Below are 27246 nucleotides of genomic sequence, written 5' to 3' on the forward strand. Positions count from 1 at the left end.
CAGATGGATGAATGAAACAAAGGTTGTGTGGACAAATGAATGAATGGAATGATCGATGAATGAAAGAATAAAATAAGGTGATGAAGGAATGGATGGATTGTTGAAATGATAAAAGGATAGATGAATGAATTCTTTATACTTATGGGAAAAATCATATTACCCCAATCATGAAATATGATTCGGTCCACTTCCCTTCCCCGCTCCCTCTCGTTTATCCCAACACAGGATACCCAATTGCCATAGGATACCGCGCGGCCGACGTGATGTAGATGATGAAATCGTATCTTTAACCTCGAAAAAACGTTCACCTTTTACTGTATTATGGAGAGTATTTTATCATTCCAGCAAGGTCCCTTGATTGCAGATGTCGCTGTTAACGTATTTTCGTATTTAAGTGTTCCAGAGAAGCAAAGAGTCGCTCAGGTTTGTCGCTACTGGAGAGATATGTTATACCTGCCATTGTTTTGGAAAGACGTGATTATCATTTTACCTCTAAACTCTTCAGAAAGTCTTTTCGAAAGCTTACGTAGACGTAAAATAACTCGAGTGCATTGTACTCGAGCTACAGAACAAGAATTAGACTGGCTATTTGAGAAAGTTCCGGATTTAACTCACCTTTTCTTTCGAGGTTGTCCTCAGGTGAGCGAAGGGTTTCTGCAGAGAAAAATACCAACGTTGCCAAGTCTTCAGCATTTATTTTTTCGAGATTGCAAGCAAGTCACAGATAAACTCACCAAAGACCATTTATTCGTGTCTTCTTTGAGAAACCTAAAGAGTTTGTCGTTGAAAAGCTGTAGTAGAATTTATTTTGCAGGGTTTAGAAGGCTTACTGAATATCTACATAACCTCGAATTCCTCGATTTAACGAACTGTGGAAATTTGGACAATCACTGTTTGAAGATTCTTTCTAATTCTTGTCCTAATCTTACTTGTTTGCTACTGGATGGATGCGAATGGGTCTCTATGACTGGATTAAAACACATTAGCCAGCTCAAGAATCTCAAAAAGTTGAATCTTAGGGACTGTAGGGACCTTGATGATGAAGAAGTGCATTCCTTATCTTCAAGGCTACCAAACCTGGAACTATTTGACATAAGAGAAGTCCCCTTTGTTGGCAATGAAACAGTGCGAGAGATCGCGAGAGAGCTTCCTAAACTCAAACATTTTGCTTTCGGTGGTAATGACTTGGAGTTCTTCGATCATATTACTGACTTGGAACACACATTTAGCGAAGTAGCTAAACTTAAAGATTTGGAATGTATAAAGATGGATGTGGAGAGCTTCCTCGGGGGGATAACTGATTCTTGCCTTGTCAAGTTTGAGGAAGAGCTGCCGAACTTGAAAAAATTAGATATGGGCTCACTGGAAAGTTTCAGCATCCAAACTGCAAGATCATTGGCGTCAAAAGTGCCAAATATTGAATCACTCACAGTCATCACCTATAATGAAGTGATGCCGTTTGAAGGGCTGGTCTGGTTTTGCTCACAACTGAAGAATTTAAGGATTCTAGAATTTGATATTTGTGAATTGACTCACGTTGCCCTTAACAATTTGGTGAAAAATCTAGGGCAGTTGAAATCATTGTCTCTGTCAGCGAAGAAACTGACTGACTACAGCATGAGAAGCATTTCCAAGCATCTCAAGGAACTGACGAGCTTAGATTTGGACGATTGTAGCAAGATTACTAACACAGGCATAAGATACCTTGCAAAAGGAATGCCGCAGTTGCAGGAGTTATTCATTTGTGACTGTGACCATATTACAAATGAAGGTTGGTGGATTTATATATATTCTCTATATTGTACCTTAAATTTACTTCCCTTATATCAACAATTCAACCAACCCTACTCCCCTTGTATCAACAATCCACCCAACCCTACTCCCCAACAATCCACCCTACCCTACTCCCCTTGTACCAGCAATCCACCCAAACCCTGCTCCCCTTGTATCAACAATCCACCCTACCCTACTCCCCTTGTATCAACAATCCACCCTACCCTACTCCCCTTGTATCAACAATCCACCCTACCCTACTCCCCTTGTATCAACAATCCACACTACCCTACTCCCCTTGTATCAACAATCCACCCTACCCTACTCCCCTTGTATCAACAATCCACCCTACCCTACTCCCCTTGTATCAACAATCCACCCTACCCTACTCTCTTTGTTCCAGCAATCCACCCAACCCTACTCCTCTTGTATCAGCAATCCACCCAACCCTACTCCCCTTGTATCAACAATCCACCCTACCCTACTCCCCTTGTATCAACAATCCACCCTACCCTACTCCCCTTGTATCAACAATCCACACTACCCTACTCCCCTTGTATCAACAATCCACCCTACCCTACTCCCCTTGTATCAACAATCCACCCTACCCTACTCCCCTTGTATCAACAATCCACCCTACCCTACTCTCTTTGTTCCAGCAATCCACCCAACCCTACTCCGCTTGTATCAGCAATCCACCCAACCCTACTCCCCTTGTACCAGCAATCCACCCTACCCTACTCCTATTGTTCCAGCAATCCACCCAACCCTACTCCTCTTGTATCAGCAATCCACCCAACCCTACTCCCCTTGTACCAGCAATCCACCCAACCCTACTCCTCTTGTATCAGCAATCCACCCAACCCTACTCCCCTTGTACCAGCAATCCACCCAACCCTACTCCCCTTGTATCAACAATCCACCCTACCCTACTCTCTTTGTTCCAGCAATCCACCCTACCCTACTCCTCTTGTATCAGCCATCCACCCAACCCTATTCCCCTTGTACCAGCAATCCACCCAACCCTACTTCCCTTGTACCAGCAATCCACCCTACCCTACTCCCCTTGTATCAGCAATCCACCCAACCCTACTCCTCTTGTATCAGCAATCCACCCAAACCTACTCCCCTTGTACCAACAATCCACCCTACCCTACTCCCCTTGTATCAGCAATCCACCCTACCCCACTCCCCTTGTACCAGCAATCCACCCTACCCTACTCTCTTTGTTCCAGCAATCCACTCAACCCTACTGCCCTTGTATCAACAATCCACACTACCCTACTCCCCTTGTATCAGCAATCCACCCTACCCTTCTCCCCTTGTACCAGCAATCCACCCTACCATACTCCCCTTGTACCGGCAATCCACCCAACCTTACTCCCCTTGTATCAGCAATCCATCCAACCCTACTCCCCTTCTACTGGCAATCCACCTTACCCTACTTCCCTTGTATCAGCAATCCACCTTACCCTACTCCCCTTGTATCAGCAATTCACCCTACCCTACTCCCCTTGTATCAGCAATCCACCCTACCCTACTCCTCTTGTATCAGCAATCCACCCTACCCTACTCCCCTTGTATCAGCAATCCACCCTACCCTACTCCCCTTGTATCAGCAATCCACCCAACCCTACTCCCCTTGCATCAGCAATCTCTCAACAATCTCTCACTTTTATCATCCTTTAACTCTTCTCTCTCTTTTCCTCGCTCTTTCCCTTTCTCTTACTTCCTCTCTCTTTAATTGCTGAAAAACGTAGAAGATTCTCTGTTTGGCAGAACGATATCAGGAATGAAGGGAAAAAACGGCAATACCATGAAATAAGATCAAAGGTGCAGCAAAGAGTTCGTGAGATGAAAAACAACTGGTGGAAGCAGAAGGCAATGGAGATGCAGGTGTTATCTGACACTAATAACAGCAGAGCATTCTTCACTGCTACTAAAAAGATCTATGGACCAACATCTCAGGGAGCTAGACCTGTTGCTGACAAGAATGGTAACCTTCTCAAAGACATAGCTAGTATCCGCAAGCGATGGAAAGAACACTTTTCTGAGCTGCTCAATCAGAACCCCTCTGTAAACAACACGGAAGTAGATAAACTACCTCAGCATCCAATAAGAGATCATCTAGTCGAGCCACCAACAACGGAGGAGGTCTCCACAGCTATCACTGCTATGAAGAATGGCAAAGCTGTTGGCCCAGATGGGATCCCGGCAGAAGTATATAAGGCTGCAGGCCCGGATCTGGCTGAAGAATTACATACCCTCTTTACACGTATCTGGGAAGAGGAAGTTATTCCGAGTGATCTTCGGGACGCCTTGATTGTTACCGTGTTCAAGAAAGGAGAGAAGACAATCTGTGGGAACTATCGAGGCATCTCTCTTCTCTCCATAGCTGGGAAGATACTCGCCCGCATTCTTGCATGTCGCCTCACACCTATTGCTGAAGAGATCCTCCCGGAGACGCAATGTGGCTTCAGACCAGCACGTGGGACTGTTGACATGATATTCTCGGCAAGACAGATACAGGAAAAATGCAAAGAACAGCATAAAGATCTCTACTTGGCCTTTATCGATCTAACTAAAGCGTTTGATTCTGTGGACCGCCCTACTTTATGGAAAGTGCTTTCTAGAATTGGATGTCCTGAGAAATACATCAAAATAGTCCAGCTGCTGCATGACAACATGTCTGCATCAGTCCTGATTGATGGCGAGGCTACCGAGAGGTTCGTAGTAAAGACCGGAGTTAAGCAGGGATGTGTAATTGCACCAACTCTCTTTTCAATATTCATCTCCGCTGTACTACACTTGGTGATGGAGAAGCTCCCACGAGGCATCGATATGCAATACCGGATGGATGGTAAGCTCTTCAACCTCCGACGTCTGAAGGCTAGAACGTTGACTACACACATGACAATACTCGAGCTCCAATATGCTGATGATAATGCCATAGCAACTCACAGAGGAAGATCTTCAGGCAGCAATGAATGCATTCAGCCACGCCTATAATGCGCTGGGCCTCAAACTCAATGCTCAAAAGACAAAGGTTCTATTTCAGCCATCACCTGATAGCATACACGGACGACAACAACCACAGATTACAGTTGGTGGGCAGTACCTCAGCACTGTTGATAATTTCACATATCTTGGCAGTTGCTTGTCAAGTAAGGCTGATCTGGATGCAGAAATTCAAGTTCGTCTTAGTTCAGCTAGTGGTGCATTTGGGCGCCTGAGAACTCGAGTATTTGATAACAAAGACCTCAATATCAACACAAAGATCAAGGTCTACAAAGGCATGATTCTACCAATCCTGCTTTATGGCTCAGAGGCTTGGACCACCTACAGTCGCCACCTCAAAAACCTGGAGAAATATCATCAGCGATGCCTTCGCCGTATATTGAACATCAAATGGCAGGACAGACGTACCAACAATAGTGTGTTAGAAGAGGCCAATATCTCCAGCATCGAGACCATCATTATCAAGAACCAACTTAGATGGGCTGGGCACGTTGTGCGTATGCCCGTATCCAGACTCCCCAAGAAAATTCTATACGGTGAGCTGACCAATGGAAAGCGAAACCAAGGTGGTCAACTGAAACGCTTCAAAGACAATTTGAAGCACAATCTCAAACAATGTGCTATCAACACAGATGATTGGGAGGAGCAGGCTGGCAACAGACCTGGCTGGAGACATGCTATTTACGCAGGAGCGAAGCAAAGTGAACAACGAAGAAAAGAGCACAGAGAAAGACTTCGGTCGCAAAGAAAATCAAGGCAACAAACTTCTCCAACAGTTGAACCAACAGCTACAGAGTTCGTATGCGCTACCTGTCAAAGACGATGTTTTTCTAGAATCGGACTTCATAGACACAAAAGAACACATAAACAATAACAATCATTTACTAAGTAGACATTTTACTCGTTAGAGGGATAGCTTCACACTTCCTCTCTCCATCCATCCTTCTGTCAATGCATAATATCCCTATATGGCCAGGAGCATTAATGTATTATAAATCGTTGCTAACATTTTTTTCTGTCTTTAGCTGTGGTTTTGATTGGAACACACCTAAAAAACCTCACCTCACTCAGAATCGAAGGGAGCAATATCAACGACCAAGGATTCCTCTACATCTGTCAAAATCTCCCCAAGCTAACAAAACTCCTGTCAAATGAATTCAGAATCACCGACGAAGGGTTCATACAAGGTGCAATGGCCCTAAGTAACCTGGAATTCTTGAAGATCTCTTCACATTACATAACTGATGATGGAATCAAAGAGGCTGTCCAATACCTCAAAGGTCTGACTGACATAGTACTGCTATCTTGTCCAAATCTCACTCTGGATGCTGTAGAAACACTCCTGAGACAATTGCCAAACTTGGCACAGCTAAGAATCGAATTTTGTGAGAAGATTTTTGAAGAAGACGTAGAACAACAACTAGCTAATGTTGGCCATGCCAATGTGTCTGTGTTTTCTTGTATGCCTAACATACTTGAGACATTATTTTCTCTTCGTTAATACATCCTCTACAGAGACTATTCTTTGTGCTTTTAGGGGAGGATATTTGATTATTTTCCAGTTTTTAGTGTAGGATATTTTCCAGGAATACGGTATGAAATTTCATGTTTTTAGAGAAGGATATTTTCCAGGAATATGGATGTTCATGTTTTAGCGTAAGATATATTCCAGGAATATGGATGTTCATGTTTTAGCGAAGGATATTTTCCAGGAATATGAATGTTCATGCTTTAGCGTAGGATATTTTCCAGGAATATGGATGTTCATGCTTTAGCGTAAGATATTTTCCAGGAATATGGATGTTCATGTTTTAGTGTAGGATATTTTCCAGGAATATGAATGTTCATGCTTTAGCGTAGGATATTTCCAAGGAATATGGATGTTCATGTTTTAGCGTAAGATATTTTCCAGGAATATGGATGTTCATGTTTTTAGTTTAGGATATTTCCTAGGAATATGGATGTTCATGTTTTAGCGTAGGATATTTTCCAGGAATATGAATGTTCATGTTTTTAGTTTAGGATATTTTCCAGGAATATGGATGTTCATGTTTTTAGTGTAGGATATTTTCCAGGAATATGGATGTTCATGTTTTAGCGTAGGATATTTTCCAGGAATATGAATGTTCATGTTTTAGTGTAGGATATTTTCCAGAAATATGGATGTTCATGTTTTAGTGTAGGATATTTCCAAGGAATATGGATGTTCATGTTTTAGCGTAGGATATTTTCCAGGAATATGGATGTTCATGTTTTAGTGTAGGATATTTCCAAGGAATATGGATGTTCATGTTTTAGCGTAGGATATTTTCCAGGAATATGGATGTTCATGTTTTAGTGTAGGATATTTTCCAGGAATATGGATGTTCATGTTCTAGCGTAGGATGTTTTCCAGGAATATGGATGTTCATATTTTTAGCGTAGGATATTTCCCAGGAATATGGATGTTCATGTTTTAGCGTAGGATATTTTCCAGGAATATGGATGTTCATGTTTTAGTGTAGGATATTTTCCAGGAATATGGATGTTCATGTTTTAGTGTAGGATATTTTCCAGGAATATGGATGTTCATGTTTTAGCGTAGGATATTTTCCAGGAATATGGATGTTCATGTTTTAGTGTAGGATATTTTCCAGGAATATGGATGTTCATGTTTTAGTTTAGGATATTTTCCAGGAATATGGATGTTCATGTTTTAGTTTAGGATATTTTCCAGGAATATAAATGTTCATGTTTTAGCGTAGGATATTTTCCAAGAATAGTCCCCTTCACAGTTCCCTGCGCCATCTTTAAAGGTAGCCGTGCCTTTGCATCGAAGCGAGACGAACGGTGAGCTTACAATGATAGGGACCTGTGAATAATTGTTCAAGGTGTTTAAAAAAAGGAGACTATTAGAATATTTGTTTTTTTAGGAATATGGCTGGTCATATATTTATGGAAGAATATTCCTCTTTATTGTGAATGCTCTTTTTTTTTTTTTTTTTTTTTTTTTTTTCATGCTTTGCTGAAGTAATAATTGTTTTAAAAATCACAATTTTATATTTAAAAATAGTAATAGTAATGACGAGAATTGAAACATTTTTGTGGCTTCTGGCTTAAGCTGTTTGTTTCGCTTCAAATATTGTTTAAAATAAAAGTGAATATATTGTCCAAGAATAGCTTTCAGTCTTTTTTTGTTTTTTTTTTGTTTTTTTTGAACCACTTAGTATTTGTTAATGTGGTGCAACGATCCCTTATTTCAAAAGGTCGTTGTACTGTTTAAGTAATTGTGTTATGAGAGAGAAAATTAATGTTTTTACAGACTAAGCTAGACATCAGTTTTTCTAATTACTATTTCTTATCGTATGAAAACAAGATAAAGAACGATCAATTACTTATTGAAAATATCGATATAAGATTTCAGTAAGGCTATATCTTATGATATAATTATTCCTCGTAGACCTTTCTATACATTTACCATATATTCACATATTACAGTAAATTCCCTCTATACCGGACATGCTGGGACCGATATTCAGCGGGGGTGCCGGTATACTGAGGTTTTTGCAATAACCATGAAAAAACAGTTTTTTAATTAATTAGTCTTTATATGACTATTTGTGAACAAGATTTACTATTTCAAGAAAATTTTCCGGACTAGCGGGGTTGAATTCTATTGTCAAATATAGCGTTTGGTACCGAAATTATCGTTCGGTTTCCGGAATAGAGAGGTTCCGGTTTACTGAGGTTTATTTTACAAAATATATATGGGAAAAATTTCCGGACCAAAACTTTTGTCCGGTTTAGAGAGAATTCCGGTATACTGAGGGTCCTGTATAGAGGGGTTTCACTGTATCTTTAGTTTAAGGTGTGTTTAGTTCTATGATTTTCACTTGTATTATTGTTTAATAAGATATCACACTCGGGAGACTCAGCGATAATGTCATGATTGTAGAATGACACCTGTCATGAAGTTATTATAAAAAGAGCTCATGTAATTAGTTTTAGTCAGAAGAAGAGAAAGTGGAATAAAGATCTCGTAGCTCGTACCAAGAGCGGTCCATCCCATAACAATTGTATACTTTATAACCATTTCTTTTCTAAAGCTCGGTCAAAATCCAAAAGATATTGAGGTGTAAAACTTCACATAAGATGAACAGCACTGTTTTTCTTGCTAAAGTCATTTTTCTGGCCGTTCTCTCTGGTATTTTGCTACTATTTCTGGCTCAAGGTATGAATCCCTGACTATCATTAGTAGCATCGTTAATTAACTAAATGTAACCTAAAAGTAGTTAATTTACAGTAATTTACTTTCATCAGATAGATTTTGCGGGTGTTGCTAAACCCCGAAACACCGAAACAGTACTAAAACGAAACACCAGTGTACAAATACTTTTCAATATAATAGTTAAAAGTAGTAGATTAATGAATCTTTTGATTTTGAGAGCAACTGACATCATTTAAGACCAGTTTACAATGTTTTAAGAATCGTATATCTGGAAAGTTTTATGTCATCACTCTGTACTGTCATAATCCGATAATTGAGATTAAAACGTGACTGAGACCTAAATAGAGCAACGTGACAGAGTGACCGTGACCTATTCCATAGATTAATTACTTTAAAAAAACTAAACTGATGAGGGTCCTCGCTGTAAGAAAAATGAGCAGTTAATTTTGTTCTTGGGCTAACACAACATCGTCAGATGGACCCAAGAAACATGTAAATAAGTTCTTACGCGCCGAACATTGCAGAACTGAAGCACAATTGAATTTAAAAGTATCGTTTTACGTGATTCGTCCAAAGCAAATGTCCCGTGATTCGAGCGCGGTAAAAAGCTTAAATCATTGTTCAATATTTATGATTCAAACTACACAAACCTGCTAAATATATGTATAAATCGAAAAAAAACTTATAGAAAAATAATTTATATTTTCCATGGTATTTTAGTTTGTCGTGATATTTTTTGTCAAGCTTTGTTAAAAGCAGGATAATTCTCATACTTTGAATCTATAATTTGCTGGCAGCTATGAAAACTTATGACTCAGTTCTACAGAAACTGAAGACCGGAAAGAAAAACAAAAACAAAAAAACAAAAAACACACAATAATAATAAAGACTTTATTTCAACAGGGTAGCCCTTTCAGCAACTAGGCTGATATCCATAGGGGCCCTGCATATAAAACAATAAACTAATTACAAACTATAAAAATATATACTTCACTATAAAATCTGAAAAAATCCTAACTAATATTTATATAAAATTTAAATTTAAGACTAACATGTACCTAGAAAAAAAAAAACTATATATGTTATATGTCTAAAAAAAAACGAAACTTTTAAGCTAAGTAATACTTTTTTAGGCGACTCTTAAAAATACTCAAAGATGAAATATCCTTTTAAGGATATTAAAATATCTCTAGGTAGTGTATTGAACATAAGAGATCCTGTATATTTAAACGTTTTCTTACCTAAGCTTAATTTAGGTAAAGGTAAGTGCAGGTCATTTTTTCTTCTAGTATTATATGTATGAAAACTACTATTCCTTATAAAGAAATCACTAAGATATGAAGGAACTAGGCCATGAAGGCATTTAAATACTAATATGCATTTATGCATTTTTCTTGTCTTGGCTAAGTCTACCCATCCCAATATTTGTAGAGCTTCCTGAGAACTCTCCCTATTTATAATAATACGAGCTGCCCTATTTTGCAATCTTTGGAGTCGCTGCGGCTATTTCCAGCTGAGAGTTCCCCCCAAACTTTATCTGTATAATGAAGTATTGGCAATATCAAGCACATTTGGACGCTTTTACTGTTAAACAAGATCTTATGCGAGAAAGCAAACATAATCGTTTGTTAACCTTTTTGCACATTGCATCAACGTGTACATTCCAATTTAAACTTTCATCTAAATAGATTGCTAAATACTTAAATTCTAAGACTCTATCAACGTTCTTTCCTTGAAGCTGGATTCTAAGTTCTGCTCCTTGCAATCTTTGCCTTGTACCAAAAAGCATCAATTTGGTCTTGCTTGGATTTAGTATTAATCTGCTGCTTGTCATCCAATTCTCCAATCTCTTCAAATCTTGCTGGAGAGTTTCTTCTACAACACTTGCGTCAGCCCCAGATATTTTCCAATAACATGTTTTAATTCAACTTCGTTACAACATCTAATGCGCTATGATAATTATACCAATGAAGTAGCACCAGTTATATATTGCTAAATAGTAAATAGTAAATAGATTAAAAAATCAAAAACAAAGGATCTAGTTTTTGTGCTATTCTACTAGGTATATCGTGTAAATTTTACTGTAACTGAATTCCCAATATGTCATAAATAACGCTTTTATGTGATAGACTTAACGAAGACAATACCATGGGTGGAACACATACCAAGCTCGGTATAAATAATGAACACTTTTTTTGAATGCAATTTTTGTTTAAATGAAAATAGACATTTCCGGGCTTACTTTGCTGTAGCTCGCCATCCTTACGGAACTCTCTTCTCATGTTTGATACTACCACCAAGTTGTGTGGTGCAGGAGGGAATTGTCCTTCGATTTTCAGCGCTTGACTACAGCCATAGCATTTTTGCACCCTTGCATCACAGTTCTGAAGCAAGCATACCTCAAATGATCCTAGGGCGGGTTTTGGTTTATACTTGTTTCCTTGTTGATGTTGTGGTTGGCCTACTTGTTGTTGCCCATGTTGTTGTTGCTGCCAAGGCTGTAGCGACTGCCAAGGTTGTAGCTGTTGCCATGGCTGTTGCTGATGTTGTTGTTGCCATGGTTGTTGCTGACTATGTTGTTGTTGCTGACCATGCTGTTGTTGGTGTTGCCATGGTATTTGTAGTGGTTGCCATGACTGTATTGGTTGCCATGGTGGCTGTATTGGCCCTTGCTGCGGTGGTACGCCTGACGTGGATGACCATTGGGTGTGCCGCTTGGTGACAACTTCAACCTGGCTGTTAGTGCGTGTGACACTTCCCCAACGCTTCGCTGCAGTCTTGCTTCCCGAATTCTTTGGTGCTCCTGTAAGCAACATTTTTGTTAAGTTCGTCTCACGCTTAAGGCTTTTCCTCCATTTAATAAACATTTCGAGCTGTCCTATTCTCTCAGCAACTGCAATTGAATGGGAACATATTTGTTTTCCACGCCACTGTGGGCATTGATCGTCACATTCGACTTTTCCGTTCTTTTTTAAAACAACAAAATGGGGTCTTCCCGAGTGGCTTTCGACCACAAATGTATCTTTTTTAGCATTTCCTGGAGCGGAGACTATCCCATCCCCTTTAAGAAGGTTTTCAGCCTTACTTATCACCCCTTTCACTGCTTCTGCGGGCATGCTTCTTAAAGAGCTGACCATCTCCTCTTGCTCCATTGAAAGCCGGGTACTCTTTTGATTAACGGAGTTAACGAAGTTGTAATCTTGATATTGGGGAGTGGTTTGCAGCTTCTTTTTTGAAACGCCTCGAAATTCAAAAACGAGCCTCTCTCTTTCTCTTTGTTGAAGATTGTGCCATCTCGTGGATTCAATTGCTAGATGCTGACAGCAGTCAGCGAGTACATATTCCCCTGCACCATATATTGCCTTTTCTCCTTTTAAGTTTTGGTTTTCGACCAGCGTTTGCAGCTTTCTGGTAAACTCAGGCCAAGTGCTTTTGGAATGTTCCACCCAGGATTTCACTTTGCTGTTTATGCTCTCGTTACCGTTATCCGTGTAAAGCTCCGGAGGATGACCGTCTTGTGGAGGTCGTAAACCAGCCAATGTTCTAACTGATGCTATTAATGTTTCTTTAAAATTATGGGCATGCTCCTTTATAAACCACTTGTGAAAACCTGGTATTAGTGCATCCCATTTTTCTTTCAAGCTGTTGAGCTGTGCGTCAAATTCTTCGGCGGTTTCTGCGTCTATAAGTCCCGATGAAAGTACACCGCCTGAATAGTTTTGGAAAATATCCTTTATCAACTCACTCTTGATATCAACGTTCACTTTGAATTTATTCTGAAGTTTTGCTTCAATATTGCGCTGTTTGTGCAAGTAGCACCGCAAACCTACTGAATTTGGGAAGTTGTTTAATAAAGCGTTGAGCAGGGCAACTTCCCCATCTGTTCCATATGCCTTAATGTTGTCTAATAGTGGTTCCAGAGACCTTATTGAATGAAAAAAAAAATCGTAATTTTCTGTCTCTTTCTTTATGTGTACAAATGACGGGCCAATGAATACGGGATGCTTTTTTGTTCTCGGATTGATCAAGAGTGGGTGTCTGTAATTGGTTAAAGTCACGTAAAAATTTCCTAAGTTAAAAGTAGGGTCTATTCACCACACAGACTGGGAGTATGAGCCGCCAGCACAAAATCGTGCGACATCTCTCAGTTGCTGTTCAGTTGATAAAACCAGTTCGGGAGTATCAGGAAACTGTACTTTTCTTAGAAACCCTTTATCCGGCTTTTGCTGGTCAATCTTTAGCTGTTCTAACAACTCGTTCATTTCGTCTTGTGTCTCTTTTTGTTTGTCTTCATTATTTAACTTTAAATTGTAAATTTGCTTCATGTTGCGGGGCTCTTTTGACATTGTTGTAGACCCCAACAAGCCCCCAGCTGATTTATATACAGCAGCGCATGCTTGTTTTGGGGCCATGTTAGCTGTTTTATCCTTCAAGTCTGCCAGTGTCGATGGCGCAGTTCTAAAGTAGGGTTTAGAACTTGACTTTTTGGCATTATTATGTGGAACCATGGAAAGAGTAACCTCGTCATTGTTTTTAAAAAAATATTGCATGACAGCAAACTGCTGTAACTGGCCGTTGGGGCTGTATACCCTCGACATAATTCTCTGGAATATTACCCCCTGTTTGATCTTTGTCGCTTTGTGGGTTCCATATTGTTTAATAAGAGTGTAGGCTCCTCTAGTTTCTGAAGTCGATACTGCAGATTTAACTGTTGTCCCTTTAAAAGTCAATTTGTATTTTCTGCGGGGAGTAGCTATTTCCCATGCACCATTGTCATCCGCAGATAGATCTTTGAAATCAGTTTTGTTTAGATCAACTAAAAACGTGGCATTCTTCTGCACCCCTGTCGGTCACGGACGACAAATAATGTCGGTATTATGTGGTTCAAGTATTGCCTTAAATAGTTCTTTTACTGTAAGGCCTTCTGATTTTTCGCAAAATATTGGGAGGTCTTTTCTATCATTAAAAAAAGACACCACCTTAATCTTTCTTTTGAACCCAAGTCGAAGGCAACAGTTCATAAATGACCGATTATAATCATATTAGTTGCTGCAAAATTGCCCACGTTGCGCGAGCATCTTTTAGTGATGTACCTTAGAGTTGATAACCAGAGCTGGTGCCAAAAGTTCATCCTCACTTAGGCTGTTGTCATTATCCTAGAAAAATAAATAACTCTGGCTAATGTCGTTTGGTTCTAAAATTATGTTTAGTCGAAGGCATTAATATATGACCAATTTCTATTGGTTGACACGTAATTCACTAACTGTTGCTGCAAAATTGCCCGATCTTGATGTCTGTAGTATCGTATGGAAGCATGATATAGTTTACAAAGCATACAAAATAGTTTAGTTATGTACCTTTGAGTTGGTACCAAAAGTTGATGCCAAACATTCGTCCTCGCTGAGGGTATTGTCGTTATCATTGTCCTGTGAGAATATATATAATCTTACTTGTATGCAATTAACATATAACCATAATACCGTTTGCCTTCAAAATACTGTAAAAAGGATGCGAGATCGAGATATTGTCAGATATTTGCTTACCTTTAATGACCTGCATCATCTTCGGTGCTCTGCTGGAACGCAGAGTAGTCGACTTTAGCTGTACTTTCCTTAACGGACTTGTACCCAGCGGTTACTTCGGCGTAGCTCATAGTTATAATACACTAAATTATATGCTTTAAACTTTATAAAGTTGCAATAAATACGGCCGGCACAGTAGAAACGAAAAGTATGAACACGTTATAAGAAGTAGTGAATAGCGGTATCCAATAGCTTGATATCCACGGGTGGTTTGACAATTTCGGACGTCCCATCCCTCCCCGTGTTTTCGTCTTTGGATTGATCGAGCGACCGCCAACAGAGTAACTTTTGCATCATATCCATCACCACCACAGAAACCAAGTTTGGGCTACCTGTGTCACCACCAGCAATATAAAGCCAGGCTCCCATGTGGCCGCCCGCAATGTGTGCAAGGTGATGACATAAAACTTTCCAGATATACGATTTTTAAAACATTGTAAACTGGTCTTAAATGATGTCAGTTGCTCTCAAAATCAAAAGATTCATTAATCTACTACTTTTAACTATTATATTGAAAAGTATTTGTACACTGGTGTTTCGTTTTGGTACTGTTTCGGTGTTTCGGTGTTTCGGTGTTTCGGTGTTTCGGTGCTTCGGTGTTTCGGTGTTTCGGTGTTTCGGGGTTTAGCAACACCCTATTTGATCATGCATTTCAGTTTAATTGTAGAAGGGCCATAATGGAAACTACTGGGTTATTACCAGTAATGTATGTCACCCTCATTAAATAAAGTCAATTTATTTATTTTATTTTATTTAAATATTCGTAACGAAAATCACAAAATTAAATTAGCTTGCACACGTCATACGACTCTTCCTCAATTTTATTTATTTATTTTTCATTTTCAGTTCATTCTACAGATGTTTCTGGGCTACCAACAATCATACGCGCCGTAGGGCAGGATGTAGTGTTCATGTGGAACGTGACGAATGACATACATTTCCCATATTTCGTATTATGGGGACTGCTAAACGCAGGACTCGACTTTCAAGCTAGGTTCATTCATATAGGTTTTATTGGAAAGCCGACATTTTATGACGACTTAAATTCTCATGCTTCCAGATACAAAAGAAGAGTTGATTTTGTTGGTGACCTGAGGGATGGTCATGCCTGGTTCAAACTGTCAAATTTGACCCTCAATGACACTGGTAGATACGGTGCTAAGCTCGAGGTGGTGGAACTCCTCGAAAAGTTTTTAAATATGGTCACTGCTACATATTTAATTGTGACAGGTTGGTAGTAGTTTGTACCGTACACTTAATTTAATTATTATTTATTGTTGAGGCTAAACTTTTTCTTCTTTCAGGGGCGGCGGAAACGGGGGGGCCGGGGGGGCACTGGCCCCCCACTAGATTTTTTGGGGGGGCCTGGCCCCCCTTGAATATAATGCCTCACACACAAAAAAAAAAAACGCATGAGATTTGGTTATGATTACCATTATTTATTATTTTGATATTACATAATTTTCTGTATCTAAAAAAGACACGATATATCTAGCGACGACTTGCATCATTTTTGTGTCTCTCAGCACAATTGCAAGTGTTTTAATGCGCGCAAAATGTTACTGATTGAAATATCACACATACACGTTTGTAATCAAGCTAAACAGGGAGGGGGGGGGGGGGGGGGAAAGGTCATTTCAAGGTACCGTGAAATATTGGAGTGCCTCCCCAAAATTTTTCAGCTTCCGCCGCCTCTGTCTTTTAATGTACCCTTCTTAAAATTGTCTTGAATGCGATGTTCACCGAAGGAAATACAAAAGAAATGCCACAAATTCCATCGAGTAGAAGTGGGATTTCTTTTGGTATTTCCATAATAATGTTAGCCTCTCATTCGAGACAATACACCGCTCCCGCATTCATTGTTCTACCTCCCTAGTTAATGTTGCTACGTCGGACAAGCTAAAATGTGTTTTTGATATACAGCATGGAACAGACACCTATTGCTGAAAATTGTAAATGTCTGTCTTAGAATTAATGCATTCTAAAGGTACATTAAGGTGGCTGGCTACTTTGGCAAATAATAAACAGAAAATTGAAACTTTTTTGACCTGAAATTTAATGCTGATTTCAAAAATGCAAAGAAAAATGGGGTGTCCCGAGCTTGTTTTTGAAATGATAACTCCGGAATGACATGCGTTTGTACATTTTTGGAAGAAAAATAGCGAAAATCAAGCTCTGTAATTTTCTCCGAACACGTTACTTACACTATACTTATAAAATACGGATAAAAGTTGTTTTAATAAACTATTGTAGACAACAGAAAAACTTTTTTGCTCACGTGTTACGGTGTGCAAATTATCGTAAAAATTGGGCACAAAAACAAACAGAACGACTTTTTACATTGTTCTAATCAACAGAATTGTCTTAAACTTTGAAAAATAATGGGATATTACCTGTTATTCCGGAAAATAACATAAAAAGTATAGAGTCCCGCGTGCAAAATTTGAAGGTTTTGCTCTCTGAGTTTAAAACGTGCATGGTTCTTCAATAAAATCGTGAAGATTATTCAGCGGTTTTTGTGCGCGCGCACGTCGTGGACTCAAATCGAATGTTGAAAAGTAGTCAGCCACCTTAAGAAAAAAATCGATAGCTAATAAAAAATCTTCCGAATTCGAGTTTGTTGGTTGGACATGCTGTATTCCATTGGGAAAACTACCCATTGTTTGGGCGGACACTCGGGCATAGTCGGGATCGGTCTATTTTAGAAGGTTCCATTATGACAACTGTCCGTTTTAATGGTGTAGTATCACCTGAGTTTGCAGGCAAAAAAATTTCACTGGCAAATAAAGACAAGTTAAGATGGAATGTAAATCTCTTGTATTTTCTAGTTCCACCAATATTTTCACCATCTCTACAAAAGTACCACTACATCCAAGAAGGAGCAAGCATCAGTATTCACTGTTCGGCAATTGGTCCACCGACACCAAATGTCACCTGGTTCCATGTGGTTAACGATACCATGGTAGCGAAGAGTAGTGGTGTTGGAAGCGCCTTGCTAACAATACCTGAGATAATAAGAGATCACAGTGGGATGTACGAGTGTCAGGCCATTAATAACCCAAACGAAAGGCCATCCGCGACAAAAACCAACATTGTTGTCAAGTGTGAGCAAAAAAATTTAAAATATTTAGGAGTTCTTGGTGGTTGTGCCAATCTGCGTGCTGGAAATTGGTTGGGCTGGGTTGGGCTACGCAAGTTGATTGATTGGTTCTTTCCGTTAATAGGTTGATTGTTTGATTAATTGGCTGGTGGGGAGCTAGGTGGTTGTTGGGTTAGTTAGCTTGTTTGTAGGTTTGTATGTAGACTGTTTCCATAAGTCGGTGTTTTCGCTCTTTTGTCGGCACAACTCACAAAGGAGCAAAAACTACGACTTATGGAATGAGTCTAGTTTGTAGGTAGTTTAATTAGTTTTGTTGGTTGTTTTGATTGTTGTAGAGTAGCTAAGTTGGTGGTTGAGTTGTTTGGCCGTTGGTGGAATGGTTGTCGGTAAGTGGGTACTTTTGGTTGGTTAGCGAATAGCTCTTTGATTAGCGTGTAGTTTGTTATTGGTGTGTTGTCCCGTTGTTTGGTTAACTAGCACTGGTTAATGAGTAGCCCAAGGGTAGGTAGTTTTGAAATTTGGTGATTAAAAATCGTCAAGGCTGCGTTCATAATGTATGGCAGGGGGTGGGGGGGGGGGGGGGGGGGGGGGTGGGGGTGGGGGGGGGGGGGGGGGGGGGAAGGAGGTGAAAATTTGAAATGTCCAGAATAGTTCTCAACACCCCCGCTTAAAGTCATGCAAAAAAATACGATCCCCCTAAGCAAGGCCTGTAGCTTCTTCCAAAAATGTGCACCCCCCCCCCATTTTTCTGTTTAAAATTTGCCCATCCCCCCCCTTTTCCTACCAAAATTTTCGCGATCCCCCCTCAATTTCACCTGCTTCCCCTCTGCCATACATTATGAACGCAGCCCAAGCAGCTTGATTAGATTTAGCTGGAATAGATCGCTTGACTAGTGATTGTTTTAATCTTATTGTTTATACTATCTTTTACCAGACAAGCCCAAAATAGTAGATCATAACTTCACCAGGAATATGACTTGCAATACCAGAACCATACTGCTATACTGCATGGCCGACGGCGTACCCTTCCCAGACGTACTATGGTTTAAACCTGACGGTCATCCAATTACGACAGGCTTTAAGAAAATCCCTCGTGGCAGTGTGCTGAAGGTGGTAACAAGGAGCAAGGAGGATTATGGAAAATACAGATGTAGAGCGGAGAATAATCTTGGATCCGACGAGCATGTCTTTGATGTTGCAAACGAGTGTAAGTAAAGAAAGTCATGTCTTCGGAGTCAACTGTAAGTCAATGGATGTCAGAAGATGGGGGTGGAGGGGATGGGGGGATGGGAGAAGAGGGACGCAAAAAGAGAGAAGAACTGACAATAAAAAGAAGAAAATTGAAGAAGAAGAAGAAGAAGGAGAAGGAGAAGGAGAAGGAGAAGGAGAAGGAGAAGGAGAAGAAGAAGAAGAAGAAGAAGAAGAAGAAGAAGAAGATGAAGAAAAACAATGTGATTTATCTCATGCTCAAGATAATCCTATTTCTCTTATTTTTTTTAGATATTAATGGCAGTAACAAAACCTGTGATTCAATACAGAAAGAAAACACTTATACTACAGAGTCTAAAACCTGTAAGACATCTTTTAAATTTGCTCAAACTAATCATAATTTTTCAGACAAAATAGCATTGAGGACATTCATACCAAATACATGTTCCATAACCTGCGTACTTAGCTACGCAAAGAGAGATCGAATCGAAGAGGGGACGATTGTTTTTTTTTCTTTTACTATGTGATCTTTCATTTCTTGTACGTGCCATAGTTTCCATTTTATTATTTCCTAGTACTGAAATCACGCTATTTATTGGTTGTGTGAGCAAAAAAACGTTAGTGTTTTGGTTGTCTGTGTCAATATTTGACCATATCTCTTTTCCATGACCTTGCAATGTGCAATGAGTTCTGGCATCATTTGACTCCCACTATGCCAAAATGTTTCGCAAATTTCCTTTCCTATTGAATCTTTTAATGCCTCATGAGAATAGTAAGACAATAGTCTCCCTTCACAGTTCCCTGCGCCATCTTGAAAGGTAGCCGTGCCTTTGCATCGAAGCGAGACGAACGTTGAGCTTGCAATGATAGAGACCTGTGAATAATTGTTCAAGGTGTTAAAAAAGGTCTCTATCATTGCAAGCTCGCCGTTCGTCTCGCATCGATGCAAAGGCATAGCTACCTTTCAAGATGGCGCAGGGAACTGTGAAGGGGTCTATTGGTGCTAGTTAACTGAACAAAATAAAGTGTGCAAGGGATTCTGGTAGATGTATCTAATGACGTCATAATGTAAATGTCCTATTACACATGCTCCATTTTGCACCACCACGTGACGGCAGCCATGTTAGATAGCAGGGATAATACAATCGTTTTACATGAGAAATAATTCAATTCCCAAGAGCAAAGGGATTTTATTGTTCTTTCTGTTATCTAACCATATGCAGTCGGCACGCAACGGTGTATGTAAATGACATATTTGTCATCCGGTAGCACCAAATCGAACCGAATTTATAGAGCCTGTGACCTTTAACTTTATTTTGTTTCTGCTCTAGGCGTTCCTGCTATAGCTGCCTGTGTGACCGTAATCGTGCTGTTGGTGATACTTTATGTGATACAGGTTGTAATAACGAGGAAAAAACCTAACGCTGAAGGTTAGAATATATCACTAATCATATAAGCCTTTTTATTCATTTTTTTTCCCTGTCTGAAAAAACTCCTCCCGTTAATGTACAAGATTCGCCGATATGTTACGAACAAAAAGAAAGAAAGAAAGAAAGAAAGAAAGAAAAGAAAGAAAGAAAAAAAGAAAGAATGAAAGAAAGAGAGAGAGAGAGAGAGAGAGAGAGAGAGAAGCGAGAAAAGAGAAAATAAAAAAAGAAAGAAAAGAAAAAAGAAAGCTCCCGCACGACCGTATCCTCCCTCCCTCCCCCTCCCCTCCCCCCTCCCCCCCCTCCCTCTCCCTCCCTCTCTCCTCCCTCTCTCCCTCCCCCCTCCCTCCTCCCTCCCCCCTCCCTCCCTCCCCCCTCCCCCCCCCTCCTCCCCCCTCCCCCCCCCCTCCCCCCTCCCTCCCAGGCTCTCCCCCAGAGTCCCCCAAAAGAGAGAAAGAAAGAGAATGAATGAATGAATGAATGAATGCACCTTTATTTGAGGACGATAGTTTCATAAGTGTCATACACTTCTTTACATGAAAGTCGTACTTCATAAGAAAGAGATTTACATATAATATGTGATATATTTAAAAATGAATTAAATAATATGAACTATATATATAGCTATTAAAATGCGTATAAATGATAAATATAAAGTGACTAGGTACTATCCGACTGCCAATTAGACAAATTCTTATTAAAAACTAACCTAGAGGATGAAGTTCGGATATGTGAAGGAATAGAATTCCATAATTTAGCTCCTCTGTAAGAGAAACTTTTTTTAAGGAATTCAGTCCTTGGAATGGTTTGAATTTCTAATTTATCTTCGATATTTCTCAATTTAGATTTATAAGCATTTGAATCCTTACTTTTTGAGAAAAGATCCTGTAAATAAGATGGAGTATTTTCATGCAAAATATCATACATCATGAGAGAAAGGCGCTTTTCGCGTCTTATAGCCAAGCGGTCCCAATTCAATTGTTGCAAGATGTCTGCTGACCTTATGTCATAGCCCTGAAAGGTTATGATTCGGGCAGCTCTGTTCTGAGAGAGAGAGAGAGAGAGAGAGAAACAAAGAAACAAAGAAACAAAGAAACAAAGAAGAAACAAAGAAACAAAGAAACAAAGAAGAAACAAAGAAGAAAAGAAACAAAGAACAAAGAAACAAAGAAGAAAAGAACAAAGAAGAAACAAAGAAACAAAGAAACAAAGAAACAAAGAAACAAAGAAACAAAGAAACAAAGAAACAAAGAAACAAAGAAACAAAGAAACAAAGAAACAAAGAAACAAAGAAACAAAGAAACAAAGAAACAAATAGTCTATGCCCTCCAGCACATTTACCCATACAAATCCTTATAAAATATTCGATTTTATATTTATTGCCATTTCTCCCATAGTCAACATTATGGGCTAAAACTGGCCTTCTTACTAATATTGAGGTGCTCTTTCCATTTCTGTTGTTCAATTTGACACAACGTCCCTTTTTACGGGAGGGGGGGAGGGGGTAGGGTCACGTGAGCTGTCGTTGCAAAAGGCCTATTGTTTTGTTCTTATGCCTAATAAACTTACAGCCCAAAAATACACGAAAATCGTTCTCCGTTCTCGATAACGATCCCAGAAAACAACAATCTCTATCTAGCACATACTAATCCGTGTACGCTTATTCTTTCCTTTAGAAATTGAGATGAATGAGAGGTTTGTATATAAAAGTTTTATAAATGGCTGTGAGCCAACATTTCTGTAATTGAGCCTCAATTTCTAGCTTATCAGTTCAACATTTTAAATATTTGATTTGTTTAAAGGAAAGAACGAAGCAAAGGCACAGACAAGCAGATTTATGAAGTATGTCATCTTTTATATATATATTTTTACAGATCTTGCATTGGCTTTCAGTTATTTTTGTCTGTAAGGGAAGGGGGGTAGGATGGGGAGTGGTTTCGACCATATATTGTTCATATTCCTTTTTCAACTAACTTAAAGCCTATTTTGTATTGTAAAAAGACCCCACCCCTCTTCCCCAGTTGCGGCTTCGTGCTTCGAAGACAATCACTAGTTTTCAACGAAAATCATTGTGGATGTTGATATCAAGGTCCTTTTTTTTACGTATACCACTGATTCGTATGTGGTCATGTGATGTATGTGAAGTCGTACTAGCAATAAAAGTACTTAAAATTTACCCGTCGTCGAGTTTAAGTACCTTTAATTTATATATTTACATTCTTTAAAGAACGTTGTTGAGATGTCAGGAGGTGCTACTACATCAGGACGACAACTCGATGACGTAGTACACGAGCAGCAGCAAGACTATCGTGAAAGTCTCAATCGAGACAAAGAAAGCCCGACAACGCTCCAGACAAGCAAAGATGATGGCCTTGTAAGGAATCAAGAAGAAATGGATACACATATCTATACTGCACTTGCGAACCGCGATGATCCACCAGTCTACCAGGAATTGTCGTTTAAAACTGGTATTAAGAAGAAAAAATAGAGTTTCAAGCATGTCACCATTATCGCCCGCATCCTTTCTACGCATCGCTTTTGGCCATTTTCAGGTAAAAAGCATGGACTATAGCCCATGGTTTTCATCGATTTTGGACTGTTTTTACACCTTTTCAGAAAATATCAATCATTTATGAAAAATGAAAAAAGGTCATTTTTGGCCATTTTCAATCAAAAAGCACGGGCTATAGCCAATGGTTTTGATGGATTTTGGGTCATTTTCACACCTTTTCAAAAGATATGCTTTATTTATGAAAAACGAAAAAGGTCAATGTTGTCCATTATCAGGCAAAAAACCATGGACTATAGCCCATGGTTTTTATCGATTTTGGACTATTTTCACACCTTTTCAAAAAAAATCAATCATTTATGAAAAATGAAAAAAGGTCATTTTTGGTCATTTTCAGGCAAAAAGCATGGACTACAGCCCATGGTTTTCATCTATTTTGGACTGTTTTTACACCTTTTCAAAAGATATACATTATTTATGAAGAATGCAAAATACGTTATTTTTGGCCATTTTTGGGAAAAAGCATGGACTGTAGCCCATGGTTTTCATCGATTTTGGACTATTTTCACACCTTTTCAAAAAATATCATTCATTTATGAAAAATGAAAAAAGGTCATTTTTGGCCATTTTCAGGCAAAAAGCATGGGCTATAGCCCATGGTTTTCATCGATTTTGGGTCATTTTCACACCTTTTCAAAAGATATGCATTATTTATGAAGAATGCAAAATACGTCATTTTTGGCCATTTTTGGGAAAAAGCATGGACTATAGCCTATGGTTTTCATCGATTTTGGACTATTTTCACACCTTTTCAAAAAATATCATTCATTAATGAAAAATGAAAAAAGGTCATTTTTGGCCATTTTCAGGCAAAAAGCATGGACTATAGCCAATGGTTTTGATGGATTTTGGGTCATTTTCACACCTTTTCAAAAGATATGCATTATTTATGAAGAATGCAAAATACGTCATTTTTGGCCATTTCTGGGGAAAAGCATGGACTATAGCCCATGGTTTTCATCGATTTTGGACTATTTTCACACCTTTTCAAAAAATATCATTCATTAATGAAAAATGAAAAAAGGTCATTTTTGGCCATTTTCAGGCAAAAAGCATGGACTATAGCCCATGGTTTTCATCGATTTTGGACTATTTTCACACCTTTTCAAAAAATATCAATCATTTATGAAAAATGAAAAAAGGTCATTTTTGGCCATTTTCAGGCAAAAAGCATGGACTGTAGCCCATGGTTTTCATCGATTTTGGACTATTTTCACACCTTTTCAAAAAATATCAATCATTTATGAAAAACGAAAAAGGGTCATTATTGGCCATATTCAGGCAAAAAGCATGGACTATAGGCCATGGTTTTGATGGATTTTGGGTCATTTTAACACCTTTTCAAAAGATATGCATTATTTATGAAGAATGCAAAATACGTCATTTTTGGCCATTTTTGGGAAAAAGCATGGACTATAGCCCATGGTTTTGATGGATTTTGGGTCATTTTCACACCTTTTCAAAAGATATGCTTTATTTATGAAGAATGCAAAATACGTCATTTTTGGCCATTTTTGATAAAAAGCATGGACTATAGCCCATGGTTTTCATCTATTTTGGACTATTTTCACACCTTTTCAAAAAATATCAATCATTTATGAAAAATGAAAAAAGGTCATTTTTGGCCATTTTCAGGCGAAAAGCATGGACTATAGCCAATGGTTTTCATCGTTTTTGAGTCATTTTCACACCTTTTCAAAAGATATGCATTATTTATGAAAAACGAAAAAGGTCATTTTTGGCCATTATCAGGCAAAAAGCATGGACTATAGCCCATGGTTTTTATCGATTTTGGACTATTTTCACACCTTTTCAAAAAATATCAATCATTTATGAAAAATGAAAAAAAGGTCATTTTTGGCCATTTTCAGGCAAAAAGCATGGACTATAGCCCATGGTTTTCATCGATTTTGGACTATTTTCACACCTTTTCAAAAAATATCAATCCTTTATGAAAAATGAAAAAAGGTCATTTTTGGCCATTTTCAGGCAAAGAGCATGGACTGTAGCCCATGGTTTTCATCGATTTTGGACTATTTTCACACCTTTTCAAAAAATATCAATCATTTATGAAAAACGAAAAAGGGTCATTATTGGCCATATTCAGGCAAAAAGCATGGACTATAGCCAATGGTTTTCATCGTTTTTGAGTCATTTTCACACCTTTTCAAAAGATATGCATTATTTATGAAAAACGAAAAAGGTCAATGTTGGCCATTATCAGGCAAAAAGCATGGACTATAGCCCATGGTTTTCATCTATTTTGGACTATTTTCACACCTTTTCAAAAAATATCAATCATTTATGAAAAATGAAAAAAGGTCATTTTTGGCCATTTTCAGGCAAAAAGCATGGACTATAGCCAATGGTTTTCATCGTTTTTGAGTCATTTTCACACCTTTTCAAAAGATATGCTTTATTTATGAAAAACGAAAAAGGTCAATGTTGTCCATTATCAGGCAAAAAACCATGGACTATAGCCCATGGTTTTTATCGATTTTGGACTATTTTCACACCTTTTCAAAAAATATCAATCATTTATGAAAAATGAAAAAAGGTCATTTTTGGTCATTTTCAGGCAAAAAGCATGGACTACAGCCCATGGTTTTCATCTATTTTGGACTGTTTTTACACCTTTTCAGAAAACATCAATCATTTATGAAAAATGAAAAAAGGTCATTTTTGGCCATTTTCAGGCAAAAAGCATGGTTTTCATCGATTTTGGACTATTTTCACACCTTTTCAAAAAATATCAATCATTTATGAAAAATGAAAAATGGTTATTTTTGGCTATATTCAGGCAAAAAGCATGGACTATTGCCCATGGTTTTGATGGATTTTGGGTCATTTTCACACCTTTTCAAAAGATATGCATTATTTATGAAGAATGCAAAATAGGTCGTTTTTAATTTTGGCCGTTTTTGAGCAAAAAGCATGGACTATAGCCTATGGTTTTCATGGATTTTGGGGCATTTTTTACACCTTTTCAAAAAATATCAATCATTTATGAAAAATGAAAAATGGTTATTTTTGGCTATATTCAGGCAAAAAGCATGGACTATTGCCCATGGTTTTGATGGATTTTGGGTCATTTTCACACCTTTTCAAAAGATATGCATTATTTATGAAGAATGCAAAATACGTCATTTTTGGCTATTTTCAGCAAATAGCATAGATCATAGTCCTTGGATTTGATGGATTTTAATCCATTTTTATATCGCTTCAAAAAGTATGCATTTTTGAACATGGATGCAAAATAGATCATTATTGGACATTTTGTGCGGAAGGTCTCGTTAGTCCAATCCAGAGTTTGGCTACACAAGACGAAAAGAACGCGGATGGACTATTTTTATGTCCCTGTCAAGTTAGGGAGCCCAAAGGTGACTTTCGTATCCAACGTGTGGGTGGACAGGGGCGTAGCGAGGACCTAGGAGCTGGGGGCGGGGGGGGGGGGGGGGTGGGGGCTACTGCTGGGCTACGCTACTGTGGGTGGATGAGGGTATTGAAGCTAAGAGGGCTGTTCTTGCTTTAGCATCAAAGGAACCCTTAGGAACCGGTTACCCTTAGGGAGTGCGTGTTCGATGTGGTCGTACCATTTTAGATCGGAAGAGATCATCACTTCTAAGTCTCTTTGTGCCTTAGCACTTTTGACTGGTTGACCGTGAAGGACATATTGATGAATGATAGGTTTCTGTTTTCGCGTCACAGACAACACCTCGCACTTATTTACGTTGAAATGCAGACGCCAATTCCTGCTTCGATGTGACATGATGTCAATGTCATCTTGAAGAGCTAAACAGTCAGAACTGTTGTTGATAGCTCTGGAGCACTTTTAATCGTCAGCAAACAATATAACTTGGGACTCACTATCAATAACTGATGGAAGGGTCATTGATATACACCAAGGAGAGTAGAGGTCCCAAGATGATTCCCTGTGGAACACCTAATATTACTGGAAGAGGCGTTTTGATAGCACCCTGTAGAACAGTACTCTGAAAACGGTTGATTTAACAAATAAAACAGCTTTTTCCGTACTCCGTTCAGTAATAAAGCACGCAGGACGTGGCGCAAGCACGAAAGAAGTTTAAGGAGAAGCCCGAGCCGTAGGCATTTACGCAAAAAGAAGATTGTCGCAGGATCTAACAGCACTTCGCGCGCGCGGATGGCGTCAGCAATGCTCCGTTCACTAATAAAGCACAGTTTATATTCTTTATATTCCATACCACGATTGATTACTATAGCTAATCTAGAAATATTTACCAAATTATTATTATTTCGGCTATTTATTTACCAATTGTTCAAATCGTGGTTAAAGCTGTGTAAATAGAAAAAAATGCGCGCTCAGCATGATGGCGTCATTC

The 27246-nt window shown here is 38.8% G+C and overlaps 2 protein-coding genes across 3 annotated transcripts; both read left to right on the top strand.

Annotated features, from left to right (window-relative positions):
• The first annotated feature begins 261 nt into the window (after positions 1 to 261).
• LOC116292018 (uncharacterized) lies at positions 262 to 7778 on the top strand. The gene is made up of 2 exons (XM_089034351.1): positions 262 to 1771; positions 5817 to 7778. Exons 1-2 carry the CDS (start codon positions 322 to 324, stop codon positions 6290 to 6292), a joined length of 1926 nt encoding a protein of 641 aa, XP_088890477.1. The 5' UTR covers positions 262 to 321; the 3' UTR covers positions 6293 to 7778.
• On the top strand, positions 7778 to 27206 carry LOC116292022 (uncharacterized). Of its 2 annotated transcripts, XR_016120502.1 has the most exons (10): positions 7778 to 9001; positions 15427 to 15810; positions 17409 to 17684; positions 18615 to 18887; positions 19181 to 19252; positions 20221 to 20319; positions 21993 to 22011; positions 22119 to 22158; positions 22544 to 22868; positions 26594 to 27206. XR_016120502.1 is itself a non-coding variant. In XM_089034356.1 (9 exons), the coding sequence occupies exons 1-9, from the start codon at positions 8923 to 8925 to the stop codon at positions 22802 to 22804; spliced, it is 1503 nt and encodes a 500-aa protein (XP_088890482.1). In that variant the 5' UTR covers positions 7778 to 8922; the 3' UTR covers positions 22805 to 22916. The 2 variants fall into 2 exon arrangements, 1 of the variants encoding a protein (XP_088890482.1); XM_089034356.1 differs by lacking the exon at positions 26594 to 27206 and having other exon boundaries at positions 22544 to 22916.
• Positions 27207 to 27246: the final 40 nt, after the last annotated feature.

This window comes from Actinia tenebrosa, unplaced genomic scaffold, assembly GCF_029948245.1.
Source record: "Actinia tenebrosa isolate PJP-AT-01 unplaced genomic scaffold, QUT_ActTen_1.0 PGA_scaffold0__85_contigs__length_37466705, whole genome shotgun sequence".
NCBI lineage: Eukaryota > Metazoa > Cnidaria > Anthozoa > Actiniaria > Actiniidae > Actinia > Actinia tenebrosa.

Coding starts and splice junctions, on each gene's coding strand:
- LOC116292022 (XM_089034356.1), top strand. CDS start 8,923: ATGAACAGCACTGTTTTTCTTGCTAAAGTCATTTTTCTGGCCGTTCTC. Junction 9,002..15,426: donor GCTACTATTTCTGGCTCAAG/GTATGAATCCCT, acceptor TTTCATTTTCAG/TTCATTCTACAGATGTTTCT. Junction 18,888..19,180: donor CTTTGATGTTGCAAACGAGT/GTAAGTAAAGAA, acceptor TATTTTTTTTAG/ATATTAATGGCAGTAACAAA.
- LOC116292018 (XM_089034351.1), top strand. CDS start 322: ATGGAGAGTATTTTATCATTCCAGCAAGGTCCCTTGATTGCAGATGTC. Junction 1,772..5,816: donor TGACCATATTACAAATGAAG/GTTGGTGGATTT, acceptor TTCTGTCTTTAG/CTGTGGTTTTGATTGGAACA.